Source organism: Danio aesculapii, chromosome 17, assembly GCF_903798145.1.
Source record: "Danio aesculapii chromosome 17, fDanAes4.1, whole genome shotgun sequence".
Lineage (NCBI taxonomy): Eukaryota > Metazoa > Chordata > Actinopteri > Cypriniformes > Danionidae > Danio > Danio aesculapii.
The window spans coordinates 14,700,079-14,722,094 of record NC_079451.1 but is presented as its reverse complement, the minus strand read 5'-3'; the positions used below and the strand labels follow the sequence as shown (position 1 = coordinate 14,722,094).

The 22,016-nt window shown below is 37.4% G+C and overlaps 1 protein-coding gene across 1 annotated transcript in view; it reads right to left on the bottom strand.

The window, feature by feature from the left end:
- The window catches only part of si:dkey-16j16.4 (uncharacterized), a 40,804-nt gene that overhangs the window by 1,755 nt on the left and 17,033 nt on the right, over window positions 1-22,016 (bottom strand). Inside the window, exons 3-4 of the mRNA XM_056477231.1 lie at window positions 19,097-19,572; window positions 10,014-10,067 (exon numbers count right to left, since the gene is read on the bottom strand). Of these exons, the coding sequence (XP_056333206.1) occupies window positions 10,014-10,067; window positions 19,097-19,572 (530 nt within the window). The remainder of the gene's footprint in view (window positions 1-10,013; window positions 10,068-19,096; window positions 19,573-22,016) is intronic.

Sequence of the window (22,016 nt, the reverse complement as noted above, 5' to 3'; positions counted from 1 at the left end):
TGAAAATGGCGGACGTGAATCAATAAACTGAGGATATGATGACGCGCCTGTCAATCAATATTGGTGGGCGGGGGGACCGCTCTCCTACGTAAAGTTGCGGTCGGTTTGAAAACCGCTCCAATTGGTCCACCGGTTTTTATGTTGTTAAATTGAAAAAAAAAAGCACTGGGTGTGCCTATGTCACCCCAATATGACGGTCTATACACCATACGTGCACATATGTCTGTCCAAACAGCTTGAAAAGTAGATTTTTTACCATAGGTGCCCTTTAAACTGATATATAGCTTGTGAGGATTGCTTTATGTTTAGACTACAATATTATGGTTTATAAATGTATTTGCAATTGGTCACACAGGTGGTAGAGTGACAATAAATGTGTTTTGATCTATTACTCTTCCGACAAAAAAAAAAAAAAAAAAACACAGGTAAAATTTGTATTCCAAAGTTTATGGAGTTAGTTTGTTTCTTTATTATTCATTCATTCATTTTCTTTTCGGCTTAGTCCTTTTATTAATCCGGGGTCGCCACAGCGGAATGAACCCACAGCGGATGCCCTATCAGCTGCAACCGATCACTGGGAAACACATACACACTTATTCACACACACATACACTACGGACAATTTAGCTTACCCAATTCACCTGTATCGCATGTCTTTGGACTGTGGGGGAAACCGGAGCACCTGGAGGAAACCCACGCGAACGCAGGGAGAACATGCAAACTCCACACAGAAACACCAACTGACCCAGCCGAGGCTCGAACCAGCGACCTTCTTGCTGTGAGGCAACAGCACTACCTACTGCGCCACTACGTCGCCTCTTTATTAGTCAATCTAAAATATTTAGTTTTAGGAATAAATTAGGTACATAGTGATTAAAGTATAAAACATTGCAAATAAAAAAAAAAGTTTAACAAAAAAAAATATGTCAATGATAATAAAATGTTTTGCATTGCAAAAGATAAACTATTGTCGTATTATGCGGTTACCACAATTTTCATTGCACACTTAATCGTTTTGCTCTCTGTTCTGCTGTAATTTATTGCACATCTAGGGCTCTATTTTAACAATCTAGGCGTAAAGTCTAAAGCCCATGGCGCAAAAGCATTGAAGTGTGTCCGAATTGCTATTTTAAAGAATGAAAAATAAGGCTTGCGCCCTGGAGCATGGTCTAACAAGGTTGTTCTTATTCTCTTAATGAGTTATGGGTGTGTTTTGAGCATAACGTCTGTTAAACCAATCAGAGACTCATTTCCCATTACCTTAAAGAGTCAGTTGCATTTACTACTTGCATGGCAGACTTTGTAAGTGGAAAAACTGAACACTTCACTAGCAAGAAAACGGTAAACAGACCATCTGCAGCGAGGATAAAGAACGAGCCTCCTCCATTCGGCCTCTTTACTTTTACTCTTTACTCCTTAACTTTTGTGGAGTCAGGAAACGGTGGAAACTCACTCCACTGAAGACATCCATTAGCCTACATATTTAATTTTAGAGGTGTAAACCTACACTGATCTCACGGTTCAGTTACGATTATCATGCCATTGATTCATCGGTTCAATGTGATATCTCGGTGCACTGACGATGCTTTCCATACACAATTTTATATTTCATTTCACAGCACAAAAATTCTTATATTAGAATGTATAATTTTTTATATGTATAACATTTTACAGTCAGATTTAGGTACTGTACCTTTATTTTTACCTGCTCAAAGAAAACACTAGGCAAATCAACAAAACTCAAGTACATGCACAGAACATTATGAGCATTTGAAGCAATTGAACAAATGTAAATATTATTTTAAGCAGTGTCGAGCGAGTTCTTACACCCCTATGATTAGTCATGCACTCAACAGAATTGGCTGCGATTTGCTCTAATGCACTGGCGGTGTTCACCAATAAGTCACACTGATAACAGTGGAGAAAACTCACTCTGCAGACACGCTCGTGTCTGGATCCACAAGTATCGCTATAACAGCCAAAAGGAGAGGAAACGTCATGCCAGCAGGTCAAACGGGCCAGAATGGAGTTTACTTTCATTTTGTCCACAGCAGTACAATAGGGGCTTCTGTTGTAACTTCAGTGTCAGTGAATGACTGTCCAGCAAACACACGCAGTGATTTGTGCAGAGTTACTTCGTTTTAATTACTCGTGCTCACCTCCTTCGTCACAGTATTTATCCGAGACATATCGCATATGAGATAAATGACGTCAGTACATAATAAAAGGTTAGGATCTATTACTGAACCAATACCGATTGTCCATGCCGCGGTGCACCAAAGAAACAATTAATTTTGACACCCCTATTTAATTTTGTTTGTTAAGCACAAAGATTGGTTTCAAATCTATTTCTAAATTCAGTTACAATTTTGAATAATACACTTTAGAGTTATATCCAAACACAAGTCTTAATCTTGTGGCCCTCATTATCCAAACCCAACAGGTGGACAAGACTAAACTTGTATTTTTTTTAACAAATATAATTATGCATATAATAAATAATACTGCTTATAATAATAACATTATACAAATAAATGAATGAATAAACTGACAAAAGCCCCCTCCCCCGAGATGAGACATGGAGGTAGTGGTTTTATATTTATGTAGTAAATAATGATTTTTGTAACATTTTAATCCTTCATTTTTTTTATATGTAAAGATTTTTGTGTATTGCTGTACATTCTGTGTGTGGTAAGCAATATGTAAGAGTTTGGACCTGCATAGGTGCATAAATAACAAGCTCTGCACTGGACTTTAGACCTGCTTTTAAGCCCTGCTTACCCTAATACGTTTTAGTTTTAAAAACGCATAAGTTTTGCTACGGTTGCGCCATACGTTCACACTATGCTGGAGAATTCGAGCGCCGAAACTGAGCTTTTTGAAAACACTGAAGAAACCGTTTTCATTCAAAAACGCTGCTGCACCATGTCAGTGTGGATGGAGGAAAACCGAGACATCTGAAAACGGAGGTGTGGCTGCAGACATTAGCCTGATTGGGGCTTTTTCCTCAATATTAAGTAGCCTACACACAGTTCAGTCTTGCATGCTCTCCTTGTAAGTTCAGCCTTTGCAAGTTTGATATGGAAAACAAACTGCCGAGGACACGTCTGGTAAATCTTCAAAAGGGAACAGTGTACTTTATAATCTCATTCACATCACCCTGGCTACGTTGTTTCACTATCTTAATAATACAATGAAAATATGATATAAGGAGCTGTCTATTTTCATTCTGATATTAGGAACTTAACAGAAACCAAAAATGTAGAGGCGTCGTGTTGTTGCATATTTATATGACCATCATCTTCATACATATTTATAACAAAACAGAGCCTATAACATTACTGTCTCCTTTCATTTTCATTGAAAATACGAAACATACCCTCACTTTTGCTAAATATCAGTTTTAATAATTAATTATGGCCAATATAAAAATATAACGTACAATAAGCTTATACATTATAGGAAATAAATGCAAGCATACAGTCAAATGTGCAGAATCAGTGTACACGATTACTTTAATCAGAAACGCTAGGTGAAACGCCAGTGTGGACGCGAATCTTTTTCATTCTAAAATATCGTTCTAAAATTAAAACGTATTAGTGTAAACAGGGCCTTAGTTTGTCAATAGCGTGGGCCATTTCAGTTCATCAAAACAGCAACGCACCAACAAGACGCCTTAAAATACCTCCTTTTTAGACCAGCACACCCATGAGTCCCCAAAGTGGCACAATTGGAATTGCTATTTAAAAAACGTGGCTCAAAAAGTGAAAATTAGAGTTGCGCTGGTCTAAAAATACCAACAAATCACACCAAACACTCTTGCACCTTATTGCGCCGGGTGTATAATAGAGCCCCTAGGGTCTTTGCTTGCATGTTGAAATTGTTTGCTTGCAAGTTGAGAAGTTTTGAACCCATGTATGCTGGAGTTAATTGTGTAATTGTCTTTATTATTCAAACAAACAAATGTAGATTTTTTTGTTTGGATTGAATAATAAAGAAACAAAACTAATACCATAAAATTCCTAGACCTTTCCATCAATATATAGTTTGTCATGATTAGACTAGGATGTATTTGCAAAAACGTGATGTAAACGCAGTACATTGACCGTTACCCATCAAATTTTAATTACTAGTGGTATTATATAAGTTATCTAAATAATCTTATTTGAATTAGAATTATAATAAATCTACCAATGGTGAAAATAGAACATTTGAAATAAAACGTAAAAACTATTACAATAGTGCATTAAAAAACAAACTGCACGAAACTATAAAATGCTTAGAGAGAAGGTGCTAAAGAATGAAATAAGATGAAGAGGTCGAAAGGAAAAGAGGTTGAAAAATACAGCCTCCCAAAGAGGATTTTTGGTCTGATCAAATAGATATATATAATATGAGTATGTTACATGAGTCAACAATCAAGGGCAAACCACAAAGTCACAGTGTATGCAAGCAAAGAGAGAGTGGGAAGAGCAAAAATAAGTTGAAAACAACAAGACGGAGGAGTGGAGAGCATTTTTTTTCTGACTGAAGATCCTGCAACAGCCGGCACTCTATAAATGGAAAATGACTTCATCCTAATACACACACACACACTTTACATCCCTTGCTGGTCTCCTCACCTCTTTCCATTAATGTAATAAAATGGTCATCTAATCTCCTGCAGATGTAGTAGAGGTTTCTGAATGTTCATTGGAGAGAGTACAATATATTATGCAAAGAATTGTCTACAGGAGGTAAACCTCTATTATGGTGCCAGGACTTCGCTATCCATTTGCTAATGCTGAGTTCAGACTGCACGATTTTAGCCTCGATTTTGACTTGCCAACAGGTTTTAAGAAATCGCAGAGAAATGCCTGAAATCAAAGGCAGATCTGTGCTCGTTCACATGAGTAACAGTCACAGTGTGAACTATTAAAGAATTGCCAATGAGTCGTCGACACCAGTGAGATATTTGGCATGCTAAATATCTGGGGCTGTCGGCAATTCAAAATCATGCCATGTGAAATGTGTTTTGATTGAAAATAACATCTACAGTTACCTACAGCCAATGAGAGAGCAGCTTCCAGGAACAAGTGCATCTGTCTGCGGACTGCAAAACAGGAAATACTTTTCATGAGTTTTCTCCAAATTTAGCCACAACCAATTCATTTGATATATTATTAATTCATTTAGTAACTCCACCATGCAACTCCACTTGCTAACTACATCCATTTTGTCATGACAGTTAGCCTACTCTGCATCACCCCTTATGTTTGCAAATTGCAATACAATGGCGAGCACGTCAAGTATTAAAGCCTCCACAACTCAAAGCTGTATGTTACCCGTGATAGGGTTAGGGAAGGTGTAGACGGTAGTAACTATGACGGTTGGGTTTAAGGTTGGGTAAGGTGTAGATGGTAATAACTATGATGGTTGGGTTTAGGGTGGGGGAAGGTGTAGACGTTAATAACTGTGATAGTTGGGTTTAGGGTTGGGGAAGGTGTAGACGGTAATAACGATGATGGTTGGGTTTAGGGTTGGGGAAGGTGTAAACGATAATAACAATGATGGTTGGGTTTAGGGTTGGGGAAGTGTAGACGATAATAACTGTGATTGTTGGGTTTAGGGTTGTGGAAGGTGTAGACGTAAATAAATATGATGGTTGCGTTTAGATTTAGGGTAGGTGTAGATGTTAGCAACTATGATTGTTGGGTTTAAGTTTAGGGTAGGTGTAGACGTTAATAACTATGATGGTTGGGTTTAAGTTTAGGGTAGGTGTAGACGTTAATAACTATGATGGTTGGGTTTAGGTTTGGGGAAGATGGTTGGGTTCAGGGCTGTGGTATGTTTAGACATTAATAACAATGATGGTTGGGTTTAAGTGTGGAGTAGGTGAAGACGTTAATAACTGATGTACAGTGCCATCTTGCCAACAACATAGTTTTGACATGTGGGTCTTCATAACTTTAAGTAGCACCTCTAACAAACTACAAGTTATGCCCCCTGTCTTGCAGTCCGTAGACAGACCCTACTCACCAGGCCAGCGAGAATTTGAGAGAGGAGATATAAAGGTATAGACCACCATGTCAACAAGTATGGCTTGGGTTAAGAAAATGGCTAGAAAAAAAATCTAGAAAATGGCTTATCTATTTGGGCCACCAAAAAAAAATTTAAGGAAAAATTATTGGGAATTTGGCAGAAGCACACGTGTATATTTGACTTGTCATCTGAGCAATACCACACCCAGGTTGATAAAGAAAAAAAAAAGTTGAGGAGAAATTGCTAATTCCCTTAAAAGTCTGGTGAGCAAAAGACGTACATTTCTACCCCACTAACGGCTTCTCTCTTATTATGTAGTTAATAACAAAAGATATACTACGTGACCTCGTGTTTTTTCCATGTCATTTCTTGCATGTGTTTGGTTGTGAGATGTAGTTAGTGGACCCGTTACCCTTATGCTAATGGTTTAATGTTCAAATGATCTAAATAGACAAAGTTGTTGCCGATTCTTCCTATTGTAAAGTCATGTGAAACACCCTGTCGCCAATCCATTTTGCCTTGTAAACACAGCAGCGACAGAACGCTAGCTCAGATAGTCATGCAGTGTTAAAACATCAGGGGCACGACTACTTTGAAAATCGTTCAAAACTGGGCATAAGCTGTAGCCGAGTAGTTGCTAGTTGGCGTGTATGTTAAACGTATCATATAGTAAAAATCTGGATACCTAGTTTCCCAAACGAGTTTCCTTGTTTTCATCTAAATACTGTGAGTGACATCCTATTATACATTTATGGACTTTCTTGCCTGAATTTTTTGCCTGAAAACATTGTCTTACTTTTGAATCATAACAGGTTTTCTGAAACTGCAAGAAATTTTATATTTTTCTTCAGATTAATTTTTTTAAGATACACATATCACATATTATAATTATGAGTCATGGCAATATATCAAATATTAAACTTAACATGATTATTGTAAGTGGCTATGTTTCTAATTCACTTCTCTGACTCCAACAACCTGGTCTGCATCCAGGGTTGCCCATGAGTGCTCCAGTTCTAATGCCATGCATGGTGAGAGGAGGCAAGTAGGAATCACTGTTCTGCAGTCCGAAAGAAACCAAGCTTCCAATGACGTCACCCACTGGCATTATTCAGCTCGGGCCTTCTGGACCAGTGTAAGGAGTGCCAAAGAAACACCCGGAGTCCACGGCCATGGCTATAAGAATCAGAGGGGTGCACTATGGCCAGGCTCCAGTGCAACGTTACAAAAAAAAATGTATCCTCATGGGTTAGAGTTTTACAAAGCATCCCAACCAGTTTCATTCATTCGGCTGTAATCTCTGTTTGACCTAAGACAAGGTATTCAAAAAAAAATTTAAATAAATAAAATAAATAAAAAAATAAAATAAATAATAATAATAAAAAATATATATATATATATATATATATATATATATATATATATATATATATATATATATATATATATATATATAAAAATGGCTATTTGCATTAAATTTAATATGTCAGCTACAGCACAAAAAAAGTCCTTTATTGTGCCATCAAATTGTGTAAACAGTGAACACAAAAACTATTTTCAAGAATTACACCATGTCCTAAAAATACACGACAAGCTGTACCATCGTGTCTGTACCATACACGACAAGATAAAAATATTTAAATATTAGCCACTGCCCTCCCAAGGAAATGGTAAAATTTTTAAACTAATTAATACACATTAAATCTCTTTACATTACTAATAGGCCACTGAGGCAGTGATGTTGTTGGTTTGCACTGATTCTGCCTTTCATTTTCAAACCGTCTGCTAGTAATTTCAAGATCTGAGGTGAACTATCTAATGCTGCTTTCAGTAGCATGGCAATAATTGTCAGGTAAAATAGTATTTAAACTGACACAAACTGACATTGGTAGCATTTAACACTGAATAAAAGCACATAATCTGTATCTGAGGTGATTATTATTTTGGTCACAGATGGTAACAAAAACAACTTTTAACATGGACAGATACCTTTTATCGCATGTTGCAGTGCCGCGTTGCGTGTTGTTAAGACACTGGGTTAATGTTCAATGCCATAGCATCAGACAAAAAAATTGCACTACAGTCAAAGTATTTATATTGATGTTGTACAAGTATTGAGAATAATTTGTTACTGCATTTTGGTTTGAATCTACGTAGTTTATAGTTATAGTGTAGTTATAGTACCATGTATTACTTGTTCCCAACAAGTACAGCAATAACAATCATTCATGAATTTATGGGCCCCTTTTTTTAGCAAATAAAAACAGAAAGGGAGGAGGGAACAACAGAGCAACAACCCCCGGCATGTAACAGTCCTGATGAGGAAAATGAGTCATAAATCACACAAAATAAAGTAAAAATGTTGACTGTTTCCTGTGATGGATGGTTTTAGGGGTTGTGGGATAGAATATAGTTTTACAATTTTAAGAAAAATCTTAATAGAGTGGAGGAACTATGACGTCACCTTGTAGGCTAATCGGCTGCTAGTGTAAAACTGGTTCCATCGATAAAATCCCCATAGGATTTTCCCATAGGTTTTTCGAAGATTGCGAATATCTTTATATTTGTGATAATTCTCACACGAAAATACAACTTTGAGCACCTTTGGATCTTAAATACAAATACAAGAACTGAAAAGCTAACATTAGGCTATAAACGGACTACAGTGCCTTCAGGGCGCTCGCATGTGACGTCAGCACCACCCTACTACGGACAACTTTTCAAGCCTTTTTTAAGAAATATGGTCCATGACAAAGAGTTAATCTCTTTGTATATTATATTATAATCTACGATATATTTTATAATCAAATAAATGCGCAAAAACACATAGACCTAAATGCCTTTTGGATTGTTTTTCCATGGGAAATACATTTTGTTTTGCTTTACAGTTGTTGTAAAAGTTAAAGCTGTATAAATGTGCCTACATATTATTATCATAAGACATATATAAATAAGTGTAATTGCTTGCGTGCACACAGCCCGCTTACCTTAGACGACAGAAATGAGGCGTGAGGAGCAAGTCTATCAAATGCCTGCAAGTCCCATCATAGATAGAGACTAACATTTAATATTCTTCTTTGTCACGAAGTACAGCGAAAAGCAACCAATACAGTCACATCTGCTTTACCTTTTAAGGAGGAGTGTAAACACTGCAATTATGACAGAGTAAAATGTGTTCAAATGAAGAAAAATAACGATGAAAAATGTATTGATAACGTTAAAATGACAGTTAATATGTATGTATTTTACCCATTTATTCACACATTTGCATTACTGAGAGCAGGAAAGAGACAGGCTGCACTGGTAAGCAGTATCCCCATAATATCGTTTAATTAAAATAAATTATCAACAAATGAATCTGTCTCGATGGTCTTTACAAGTGAAGGAATGATCTACACACAATATTAATTTCTAATTAGAAGAAACTGCTACAAACTATAAAACACTATTCATGAAAATACTTAAATAACAGACAAATCCAAATCCCCAACACAAGCAAGCTGCGCTCCAGACCAGATCAGCTCGTTGACGTATACTGTTTCAAAACACCGCCTGTAGTCCCATTTAGCAACTTGATAGCAACAGTCTTATTAAAAAGCGTAACAGATTTTTAAAAAATCAAGAGTGGGATGTAACTGATGTGTTTTATGTCGTAGAACAAAACATGAAAGTATCTTGAGTTTGTGTAAGCCAAGGACCTTATTTAAACAATTTAACTGAAATCCCATTGGAAAAAACTATTGACTTTGGGACGAGGGATCCGGAACTGCTAAAATGCTAACTCGCTTCCGGGGTTTTGCATACAAATTGACATCATAATTCCTCCACTCTATATCTTTGGGAAGTCACCATAAAGTATAAAGTGTGTGTGAGTGCATGCATTCTTGAAAAGAGTGCATACTTTATAATAAATATAATTGAGTTTGTATATAACAACAGTATAATAATAACAGTAATGCCACTTCATGAAAAAAAAAATTAATAGTACTTACCCGAATCTTGATAGTCCTCGTTTTCCCTCCACAGTTCTTTCTTAAAAGCATTTTCTGAAGCAAAAAGGAGAAATACAATATGGTTAAAAAGATCTTCAATAGGCCTTTGAAATAGGGCTGCTCGATTATGGGAAAAATCATAATCACAATTATTTTGGTCATAATTGTAATCACAATTATTCAAAATGATTACAGTTGAATTCAAAACTATTATTATAAATATATATTTCCCAAATAATATTTAACAGAGCAAGGAATTTTTCACAGTATTTCCTATAATATTTTTTCTTTTGGAGAAAGTCTTATTTGTTTTATTTTGGCTTAAATAAATGCAGGTTTAAATATTTTGAAATGCATTTTAAGGTCAATATTATTAGCCCCCTTAAGCAATATATTTTTAATTGTCTGCAGAAGAAACTACTGTTATACAATCACTTGCCTAATTACCCTAATTAAGCCTTTGAATCACACTTTAATCTGAATGCTTATATTCTGAAAAATATCTAGTAAAATATTATGTGCGGTCATCATAGCAAAGATGAAAGAAATCAGTTGTTAGAGATGTGTTATTAAGTCTATTACGTTTAGAAATGGGTTGAAAAAAATATTCTTTCCATTAAACAGAAATTGGGGGGAAAAGGGTCGCTAATAATTCAGGAGGGTTAATAATTCTGACTTCAACTGTATATACACACAGTTTTTTTCCACCCTGTAAATAAGGAAAGGGAAATAAATACGATAGAATAAAAACACGAAACAAACTGTGCTTTAAGCATCTTCACTGTAAGAAAAAAAACTTTAATTATAGCTACAAAAGTCCTTCGATCAAGAGCAGTGAGGGATTTTCTCCTTTGGTTGTTTGATTAATGATAAAAACAGGCGGCAGCAGGAATATTGCACGCTGCCACTTTAAGAGCAATGCGGTTCGGTTTAATTTCTCTTTCACATGTCTTTTGATTCTCAACTCGTTTGTTTATTGCACAAATGAGGGTTAATATGAATAAATCACTAAACACCGCGTTTTGACACCTACTTGACCATTAATGCGCTCGCATTAAGATGACTTTAGATGTGTGTGCTCTGCTCGTCTCTGAGGCTGAGCACCCACACACAACAGCATGTGATCTCTTTCGAACTTTTAAAAACATGAATGATTCGAGTGTACATCAATGAATGATGCACATCCCGTGCTGCAAACGTTACATTACACTACATGCTTTTAGAAATGTTCACGTGAAACTGAGCTTTGCAGAGCAACAAATGTGTACAACTGGAAAGGGGGCAGTATATGATGCAATAATAGTTTATCTAGATTAATGTTTTTTCATAATCGAAAATTCGGTTTCGGTTTTGGCTTCTAACGATTAATTGCACAACCCTACTTTGAAATAAGCTTTCATTAGTTAATGTTGGTTAATGTATTTACTAACAGGAACTTCGAATGGGCAATCATTAGCTAACATCAACTAATAGAGCCTTACTGTAAACTAAAGTGTGACCAATAAGCCTTAAATGATGTCTAAAGTCAAATTCCACACAATAGCAAACCAGTTTCTATATTTTTAGCATAAACAATTACTGCTATTTTGCCCTTGAGTTGTAATGGAAGACACCTGGAATCTATGGGCCTCTGTGGCTACCAAAACCATTGAGTCTTTTGTGTAGTAGAGTACAACATCCGGTGGGCACCCACTCAGAACAACCACAGAACTACATTTGTTATCTCTACCAAGACATCTGCTGTTATTGCTAAAGCAAGCCTTGTGAATCAAGATCGGAGGTTAACTCTGTTTCCTTAAAGTTCATTTATAAAACAGTGTGCTCAGGGCAGAGTCTAAACTGTTCATTATACTGTAATAAAAAAGTGCTATCTAATGATTACATTTGAACCAGTCATAAGGGTCAAGTTTTGGAAATTGAGACTTGTACATTATCTTAATGCTGAAAAATTAAGTTTTCAACTGATGTTGGTTAGTCAGGAAAGGACAATATTTGGCCGAGATTCAACTATTTTAAAGAGCGCCTATTATGGGTTTTTGAGAATGAGCTTCCATGCAGGGTGTAGCACAGCTCTAAGTGAATGAAAACATCCAGCTGAGGTTTAAATCTAAAAGTGCACCGTGTTTAAAACTATTGATTCTTTAGCGAAATAGTTGACAGAGTTGAATAAATGAATCAAGTTGGGTTCGGATCTTTTGTTTGATCGCATCGACGTCGATGCGGTGCAACACCGAATATGTAGTGCCAGTTCCGGTAAAATGTGAATGCACTTTCCCTCCACACACTAGCGTAAGCGCGGAGGGATCACGGGACTGATCATGACACGAAGATGAAGATTACTGACACATGGAGATTCGGCAGTGGGGAAATAAAGGGGTAAAGTTCATTTTCACAACAATAAAATAGTACAGCCAACCGTGTGCCGTGTTTGTTTCTGTCCTTTTTCTGACAAGTGATGCAATAACATACGCTGTCAGCTATTTTGCTATTGAAGGAGTAGCAGAGACTATGGGACTTTGTCAGTAACTTTTACAGTTCAAATGGACCAGTTTCTTCCTCTGGATCATAACATGTAAGTGTTACTAAAATTGTTGCCTCGTTTTATGCAGTTTGCAAAATATGTGTTTAATTGTGTGATATAAGTTGTAATCACTCCGCGTGGCTTGTAATCACATGTCGATTATAGATCAGTGCTTGTACTGTATTTCTCAGGTTAAATCTGTATGTATCGTAGAGGTGGGCGATATGACCTAAAATTAACATCACGGTATTTTTCATCTTTTGAACGGTGACGGTATAATATCATGGTATTACTGTAAATAGCAAAATAATATACATCTCAAGGAAGAACAGACAAAAGAAAGTCTCACTTCTATCACTCTTTAAAAGTTTCGGTTTGGGTCATTGTAAATGCTCAGTCTCGTTATGAGCTGATCTTCATTTCTCTGTGTTTCTGGAATAAAACAGGCAAGTCAGCCGCACCAATTTATGAGCAGACAGAGCAGGATTCTCATGATGACCACCGGCGCAATACCGCTCTTTGTTATGAACTGTAGTTTAAACTTAGTAAAGGCGAGTTTCTTTGGCGATGATGTGTACAGTGTTAGATTTTATATTTAGCGGACATTTGCGCTGAACACGCGGTGAATGCAACGCAACAAGATTCAGGCACCTTCTCCGAAAACACTCGATTGATCTCAGCTGGTGGATCAACATTTACCTCATGTTATGATCACTCTCATCTGCGCCATTATTATTATTATAATTTTAGGTGAGGTTTGCAAACATGTGCACTTTTCACTCTTCAGCCGTTTGCATTTCCTGCAGTAACAAAAGCTCCCTGTTATCTGACAGCGGGAAGCGTTGAGTGATTGACAGCTAATATGAACCAATACAGCGGCAGGGTAGAGCGATTCAGCAAGTTTTTAGAGAAAATCAAATCAGATTGCACTACAACCATTATATTCAGTCGCACAAATGCTCCCAAATATATTATGAGGGCGCATAGATTACATTTCGGGCGCTCATGCGACCAAAATGGTTGCAATTTCGAGCCCTGTAGTATAAGGACAGGTATTCAGACAACTGAACGTTTGAAGAAAATCGAATGCCTTATTATTTAGAATTAGCTATTATTGATGTAAATGCAGCCGTTCAAGGCGCATAATTGATTTATCACGGTATTGACGGTATTAGAAAATCCATGTCGTGACGCAATGTCACACCGGTGATGACTATGACACCGGTGTACCGCCCACCCCTAATGTATCGCATCCAAAACTGTGTTAAAAACGTGACGCGTGCTTCTTCCTTTATCGATTTTTTAAAAAAAAATGTTGTGAATAATCACCATTAAAGTTGATCAAATTATGTTCTTGGGAATGCATATCACTGATCCATAATTAAGTCGAGGTATTTAATTAATGAAGACATTTAGCTAAGTGCCTTTTAGAACATGATCTTTACTTACTTTTCTAATGATTTTAGGCAGAAAATTAAATTATATATTTGCTTTTACAATCCAATGTAATTTTGGCTATTCCCATGCAACATAACGTCTTATTCACAAGGGGCGTGTCTGAAGTTGGGGCTGACGCGATCGTCATAGTGTTATGATTATCAGCGATCTAGCGGCTGCGAATCACTAACGGACAACAAATCCGCCATTTATGGACTACAATATCCAGTCATGCACCACACACACACAACCGGTCTATAATCATGACTGATTGCATACACACAGCTGATACTCGTGATCTTTGATTATTTGGACTATTTAAACCCCTCTGTTCCACACACATGTGCTGAGTATTGTTTAGCTGTTGCTGTCCTTACGAAATCGTTTTTCCTTGTTTCCTGTTTTTTTTTTTTACTTTGGACTGTTTATTGTGTTTTGATTCTTACCCCTGTCTGCATAGCATCCATAAGCAACAGAATACTCAGCACATTGAAGAAAAAAATTTATATTTTTATAAATTAAAATCAGTAATACTTTCCTTTTAAACCATATGAAATGACTTAAAAAAAAAGATATATATATATATGTTTAGCAGAATGTCCAGAACGCTGGACATGACCGAATTGAAGGACATTATTTGTGCTTTACATGTAAGGCTGATATAATGGTGTGCGTAAAATTAATAAATGATTTCGCTTAAGTCTTTCCCTGCAGTTAACGGGAGAAAACGCTTCCCAGCCATTGACGAGTTTTACGGCAATCCATGTTTTAGGCGTGTTACGGTAGAGGAAATGAGTCCTGAGTGAGGTACATGGTGTCAGATGCTTCGGGAGTGAAATCTGAGCAAAAGTAAGATTGTGGATAAAAATAAGAGTTATACAACCTTCCTTTGGCCTAATCCCTACCGTTTTAGATCTGTTTTAGATCTTGTCTTGACAAGAGAATTAAATAAAGAAGCTTTACTTTTATGATTTGTGTCACTGTGTTACCTTATATGGTAAATAATATATAATTCTTTAGATAGATGGATGGATGGATGGATGGACGGACGGACAGACAGATAGATAGATAGCCCATGCATCATATTCTAAGGCTAATAAAGATAAACTGACAAAATGCAAGTCAATAATAACAGAACCCTTTGAACTTGAATCACTGTGTACTACAGCGCACTTGAATGGGGAAAAAAATTAATAAAAATCAACCCTTTCCCACTAACCTTTTAACCCTTGTACACAGTTCAAATTGACTACCCTTTTGTTATGTTCGGTGCTGTTTTTCCTCATTGACTTCCATTATAACCACATTTTATGATTGCAAAGCCATGACACCAAATAATCATCTATCTTGATTGTTGGTATTTTTTCGTGTTAGGAAGATGTAAAACTTTTCATTTTACTGTTGATCATCAGTTGGCAGCATTAACCCTTTAGAGAGAGAAAGTTGTGGTCAAAGACTCAAAAATCACCCCAGAGTGGATGAAACAGCACATAACAGCGCATAAGGGTTAACTCTTTCTAGATCTCACAGGATAAAATAAAAAAAATAAATACTAGTGTTATTTGTTTATTAGAAAAACCTACTAGTAATGACAGGAGTTATTTCAAGCAATCTCTTTGGTCTAAAAGGGAAACTCACAGTAAAACGAAAACAACAACTCCGGAATTGTCTAATTTGTCCAGATCTGTGTGATTTGAAGGCAGTCATGGTTAAAGCCCGAGTGGAGTTTGAAATGAGCTCGGCCTCATTTTAGGGTTTCCAAAAAAGGAGATGTTTGTCAAGCTCAGTCAACCATGGAGGGCAGCATTTAGACATCTGTCAGACAAACAATAGCTGGACCCCTACATTTGAGATCATGTTTAAGCGAGGGAATGGATTAGTTGGGTTAGGGTTCATATTGATAAAATTAATCCAAATATGATTCAATATATTAACCGCCATAAATAATTAAACATACAGTTGCAGAAAGAAGCTAGACACCAATGTAATTTTTTTTTTTCGACAAATTTGTGTTTTATTTGGTTTTATATGTGATTTCATGTTTTGAAAAATTAAAGTAAAATTAGGTTTAGCGGCTAAGTTTTAGCTTTAGCGGTTTAGCTACTTACCCATTTTTTTTTTTCATTTAGACTTAAAACACTATTTGAACAAACATACACACACGGTGTGCTTCATATTGTCCTCACGGCCAACTTCTCTATTCTCTTCTCTCACCTTTTTCCATCTCCACATATCCTTGTTTCCATTTGGCACAATCAGTATTAGAACACATGAAGGCCAAACGACTAAGCTTTACTTGTCCCACTTTTGTCCTATTTCATTCACTCACAGATTCACTCTATCAGGCTTTTGTTCAAACTGAAGAAGGAGTGGGGGCTGACATCTGTCATCCTCTCTTTTTCTCTGGAGGTGGCGGGCACAGAGCCCTGAAGCACATGGAGTTGTCGGAGTAAGCGTAGTTGTGCAAAATGTCTAGAATTCTTGTTCAATTCAGAGTTACAAGGACTGAGATTTTAGACTAAAAAGTAATCTAAGGTGTAGTTTACAACACATTTTTAGCCATAGTGTTTCTGCTGGTTTCATTAAGTCAAATTTAAGACTTTTAAAATACATTTTTAAGACATTAATAAAGTATATATTTGACTTACACAGTTCTAAATGCTAAGAATTGTTTTATAATGTCCAGCTGAAAAGATTTTCAATGTCCCATTAAAAGATTTGGTTCATTTGGTTAGTAGCCACATATTTTAAGCAATATGTTAAAACAAGCAAACTCTAGTTACATACTTTTTAAAACTTATAAGTAAGTTTTAAAAACAATAATAAACTTAAAGGGCACCTATTGTGAAAAATCTACTTTTCAAGCTGTTTGGACAGAAATGTGTGTAAGTAAGCCCACCAATATGGATTGACAGCTGCGCGCATTAACATGTCTCAGTAGTAATGCATATAATCATATCAACAAGACAGGACGAGAGCAAAGCAACCGGGAATAAAAGGTCTGTTCAGTTCGCTATGATCATCAATCATCATCGAACGTGATCAAGGGTTTTACAAGATACAACAAAATGTTTTAAAACAGAGCATGTGTGTAATGAATTACAGCGATTCACTTCAGATTCACTTCATCAGCACAGCCGCGTGTCAGAACAGTTATAAAAGAAGACCCTTCAATCCCGGTTTGTGGACATTAAATTGGGTTTATTTTGTACATTACCATAACAGATATCCATACAGCAGTGGATATTACCAGTATCATGTTACATACGCGTGCAAAACGAGTGCAAAGCTTAACGCACTGTGTGTCTGCGCTATGTGTGTGTCTGCGCTGTGTGTGTGTGTGTGTGTGTGCGTGCTATGTGTGTGCGCTATGTGTGTGTCCTCAGTGTGTGTGCGTGAACTTTGTAATGACATTGTGCGTGACTCATTGTTGCAACTCCACAAAAAAAATGCATCAAATACTGATTGTTAAAGTTCTTACTGTAGTATTTCTCACAAACGTTATGTGAGATCTGCTTCCTGAGGCAGACGAGGGCGGCGATTGAGGCATGTTGCTGACAGGCACGTGGGAACGGTGGGTGGGGAGGACTAGCCTTCAAGGCCCAGTACAAAAAACAGCAACAACTTTTTCCCAGCTATAATACAGACACTTCAAACAGCTATAATAAATAAACTGATGGGTGTTTTGAGTAACATCATAAGTCACGATGTTCATCATCAAAAACACGACTTGAGATACTGCTGTACGATTCGCGCGAATAACGCAATTCACGTGAATAGTGGCGCGAGTTGAGCATTTTATGCGCTTGATGTGCAGATCGCTCAGATTGGAAAATCGAAACTTCAGTGCATATTACGGCATGTTAGCCAATCAGGAGCTTGCTTTTGTAGGGCCGTGATTATGTCGTAGGTCCTGTGGTTGGTGTCCCAAGGGGAAATCCTCTTGCCGACACCAGACAACAGTTAATCAAACTGGGCTTGGCTCAGTCAGAAGCACAGCTGAATGCTTCCATCATCCAGGTAGGAGTTGATGAACTCACAGAGCTGAGTGCAACTCTGAAAGTATCTAGTGGACTCAGAAATGGCGCCGAACAAAATCTAAGCTGTTTTTCGCCCTTCCTAAAGCACATAAACACAGCAACTCTCTCAAGAACATCCATGTTAGCCATTTTAGAACAAAGCTAGAGAATCCTGGCAGACAAAAGCATTACCCATGATGCGAATCTGCGTCTATTGTGAAGTGAATATTGTGCAGATTTGACGCGCGAATGAAGCGAGTAAACTCATGTTGTTTACGCTTCTATTTACGCACAAATAGCGCGATTTATTCATGCATGCCCCATCTGGTGTGAACACAGCATAAGTGTTCTTGGTCATTTTCATGAATGTGTAAATGCAGATTGTTTTGAATATGTCATTGTGTAAATGTGAAACATTTTTAAAAACACCCAGGCTCGTTTGACGTCAGAGTATAGTACGTTTAGCTAGTGTGAACGATGCCTTCTGAACTCTGATGCGCACTCATGAACCATACCTGAGTCTGCCTGAAAGAGGTGGTCTGGGGTACATTTCACGAGAGATGAATGCAAACGTACCAAATAAAGTGAAAAAAAAGGCAAAAAGCTTCCAACAAATTACCAATTTTGTCTGAAATTTTTGTGTAAATGGCCCCATACTCTAACAGCAATATGTAGAACTTAAGTCAAGGTTCTAAGAAAATACTTACTTACTCCCAGGGCCATTTATATCGAAGTTGATATTTAGCCACACCCTACTGGTGTTTCATAACATCAATGAGGTGAGTTGTTAGCTCAATGCTCAACTCCCAATCTGGAGCACCAGGACATACACACATATACTACATACAATTTAGTTTACCCAATTCACCTTTCGCACATGTCTTTGGACTGTGGGGGAAACCAGTCTAAAAAGATAATGGATTTATTTAAGATTTAAGATTGTTTTTCCTTTGGTAACGTGTTTTTATATTTGCCATATGCCCCCAAGCAATCATGTTTTTGTAATATCCAAATCTCCGACATGTTGGCTTCAGCGTTCAAATTCATAGTTTTGTCCTTTACTGATACACTGTGTACCCTCTATCTTTTAAAACGATGTCTTTTACCTGCTGCATTTTCTCCAGGTCCAGGCTGGGGCGACCAGGTTCTCCTGTGTAAGTGGGCCGGTGCCTCCAGTAAGGCATGGAAGGTTGTTCAAAGTGGCTGAGAATGATGGGCCGGACAGGAAGGCGGGCTGGTGTGTGGGAAGGCTTAAGCCCTCGAGGAGGAGAGGAACTGAAGAGAACAGGGCTCGGAGAAGTGGCACTCAAGTGAGTCCCAGTCGCTGGTTCAATTGACCCACACAGGTCCTTCACTTCCTCATCACTAGAAGCGCTACTTATGTCTCCATGTCTATGCCACTTTCTGCCCCCTTCAGCCCCTATGGCCCCTGCGATGCGTTCCAGTTCTTCTTCTGAACTGTGGCGCTCCAGGGCGGGGTCCAGAAGTAAACGGAGACGGCGTAAGTGGGCAGGTGAAAGAATGCCCTGATTGTGCTGCTGGCTGGTGGCGAGAGGAGTCAAGGCACAGTTCCGTCGATGCTCTGTAGAAGGTAAAAGGTTGTCATTTAGAGAAAACAAATGGTCAGAAATGAATATATTGTGCTATCTAAAAATTATAATAATGCAGGGTTCATATATCAAATTCCCTGACCTTTCCCTCAAAAAAAGAAGAAAAAAACATTTACTGTTGAGTTTATATACAGTTAGGTCTAATTCTAACATTTTTGGCTCTATACACCAACATTATTGATTGGAAATAAACGAACCAGATATGCTTTAACTGCAGACTGTCAGCTTTAATTTGAGGGTATTTACATCCAAATCAAGTGAACGCTGTAGGAACTACAACAGTTTGCATCAGTGGCTCCCACTTGTTAAGGGTGCAAAAGTAATTGGACAATTGGCTCCTTAGAATTGTGTTTATGTCCAAATATTTATGGACCTGTAGGTGTGTTAAATAATAGAAAATCAAAATGGTTTTAGCTTAAATGTAATTTTGAGAGTATAATTTTAACTTTTAATAGAAACTATGAGAACAACAATGGATAATAATTATCTTTACAATTGCTTACTGTTTGCTTGGCTGCAAAGTGCTCTGCCCCCCATTTTTGAAAGCTCAAAAAAAAGCCCTGCTCACAGTGGAATTTCAGCCATGATTTGGTCGTCTGAGACAAATTGAAGAAATCCTAAAGAAATCCTGGAATCATAGGCTAAAATCTCTGATCTTTGATTTGGCATGTTCATAGACAGCCGCTTAATGGCCCTTGCGATCAGATTTTCCCTCCGATGAAGTTCTGGGAGTGTCTGAAGATTTCAGATATTTTCCTGCAGTGTAAAAACAGCTGCGATGAGCGTCAAAACAAAAACCAATAGAAAAGAAAGAACCAAATCTGATGATGCAATTCATGCGACAACTTCAGGGAAATGTCAAGAGTTTTTTCTTCCTGGTTTTATTTCTGAGGTATGCTGTATGCAAAATTGCCGCAACCGATTAAAATTTATATTGTTCTAGCATGTTAGCCTTAATTAACAGGTACAGTCATTTTTGGCAATATGAGTCATGTCAATGAGGTCCATGACTGCCTTGGTCAATTTCCAGGGAAGAAACTGTCCTATGTAAAATGTAAAAAAATATATATTGGTGTCATCTTTGACTCTCATGTTAAATTGGGCCGCCAAATTAATGCTGTGGTCAAAAACAGATTTCCATTCTCTCATTTGAAGACTTGGAGAAGGTTATTCATAATTTGGTGTCATCTTGTTTGGACTAATGTAATGTGCCGTACCTGGGTGTGAATCAATTCTCCCTTGCACATTTGCAACATGTTCAAACCTCTGCTGCCAGACTTATAACTGGCATAAAAGGGAGAGAGCATATTACTTCTGCTTCAATTAACCAGCATTGGCTTCCTAAATGCTACAGAGTTCATTACAAAGCGATGTTTGTTTCAAGGCTGTGCATGGACTATCACCAGACAATCATTGATTTAATCAAGGTTCATCCAAATTCTGGATTCACTTGACTGAAAAACGAAACCTTTGTAATAATTGTTTACTATACACTTAATTAAAATAATTTAAGACATTTTCAATTTAACTCAATAACTTGTATTATACAGACGTCAAAAACCACAAAATAAACACATTTTATTGATCGAGAATGAGTGAAGAGGCATCACTTTACCAGGGTTGACATGACAGCACTACGTTAGCAACAACAAAAAAAATCTTGTCAGCGGTTTATTTTGAATGGATTTTGCTATTCCGGTGAGCACGTGTAGTTCATGCATTGATAAGTATCAGTTCAATGAACGGAATATGAACAGAGCCAAATATTGAGTTATTCTGAACTTTGACCATGGTGCACATGCTCCACTACTTTTGCGCTTTTGTCGACAAAGCAACAAACCGGCCTTGCATGATGCTATAAAATGAATGGGTTCCATAGCGCATCGCTTGCCACATCCGCTGTTTCACTCTATACAATGACTAGACATACAGCTGGAGGGAGAGTAAAAACAAGAGTGATGAACATTATGGTGCAGCATAATATTCTTTTTGATTTGTATTTTTCAAAAACACCAATTGGAAATGCCAATTCCAGCTAATAATTTTCGGAAGCCAAAAATTTGGTGCATCCCTAGTAATGACAGCTTTGAAGTCTGCGAAACAAACCTCAAAATTGAAGGAAGACATCTGTGGTGCATTACCTAGTTACTGCAAAAACTGGATGGAGAAATAGGCTGCATTTACACCACATGGTTCAAGTGAACCAAATTTTTTTACTTTTTCCCCTTCCCATGCGGTTACTGTATGTATGTCTGAAAACTGAACGCTATAAAGACCTGGTGCAGGAATGCATGGACAAAGGCTGGCATACAAGGTTGTACCCAGACTTGGTGCAATGTAGGGGCTTCCCAGCCTGGAAGCTGATGACAGATATTAGACTGAGAGAAAGAAGGCAGTGCGAAGAATGGGGGAGGAA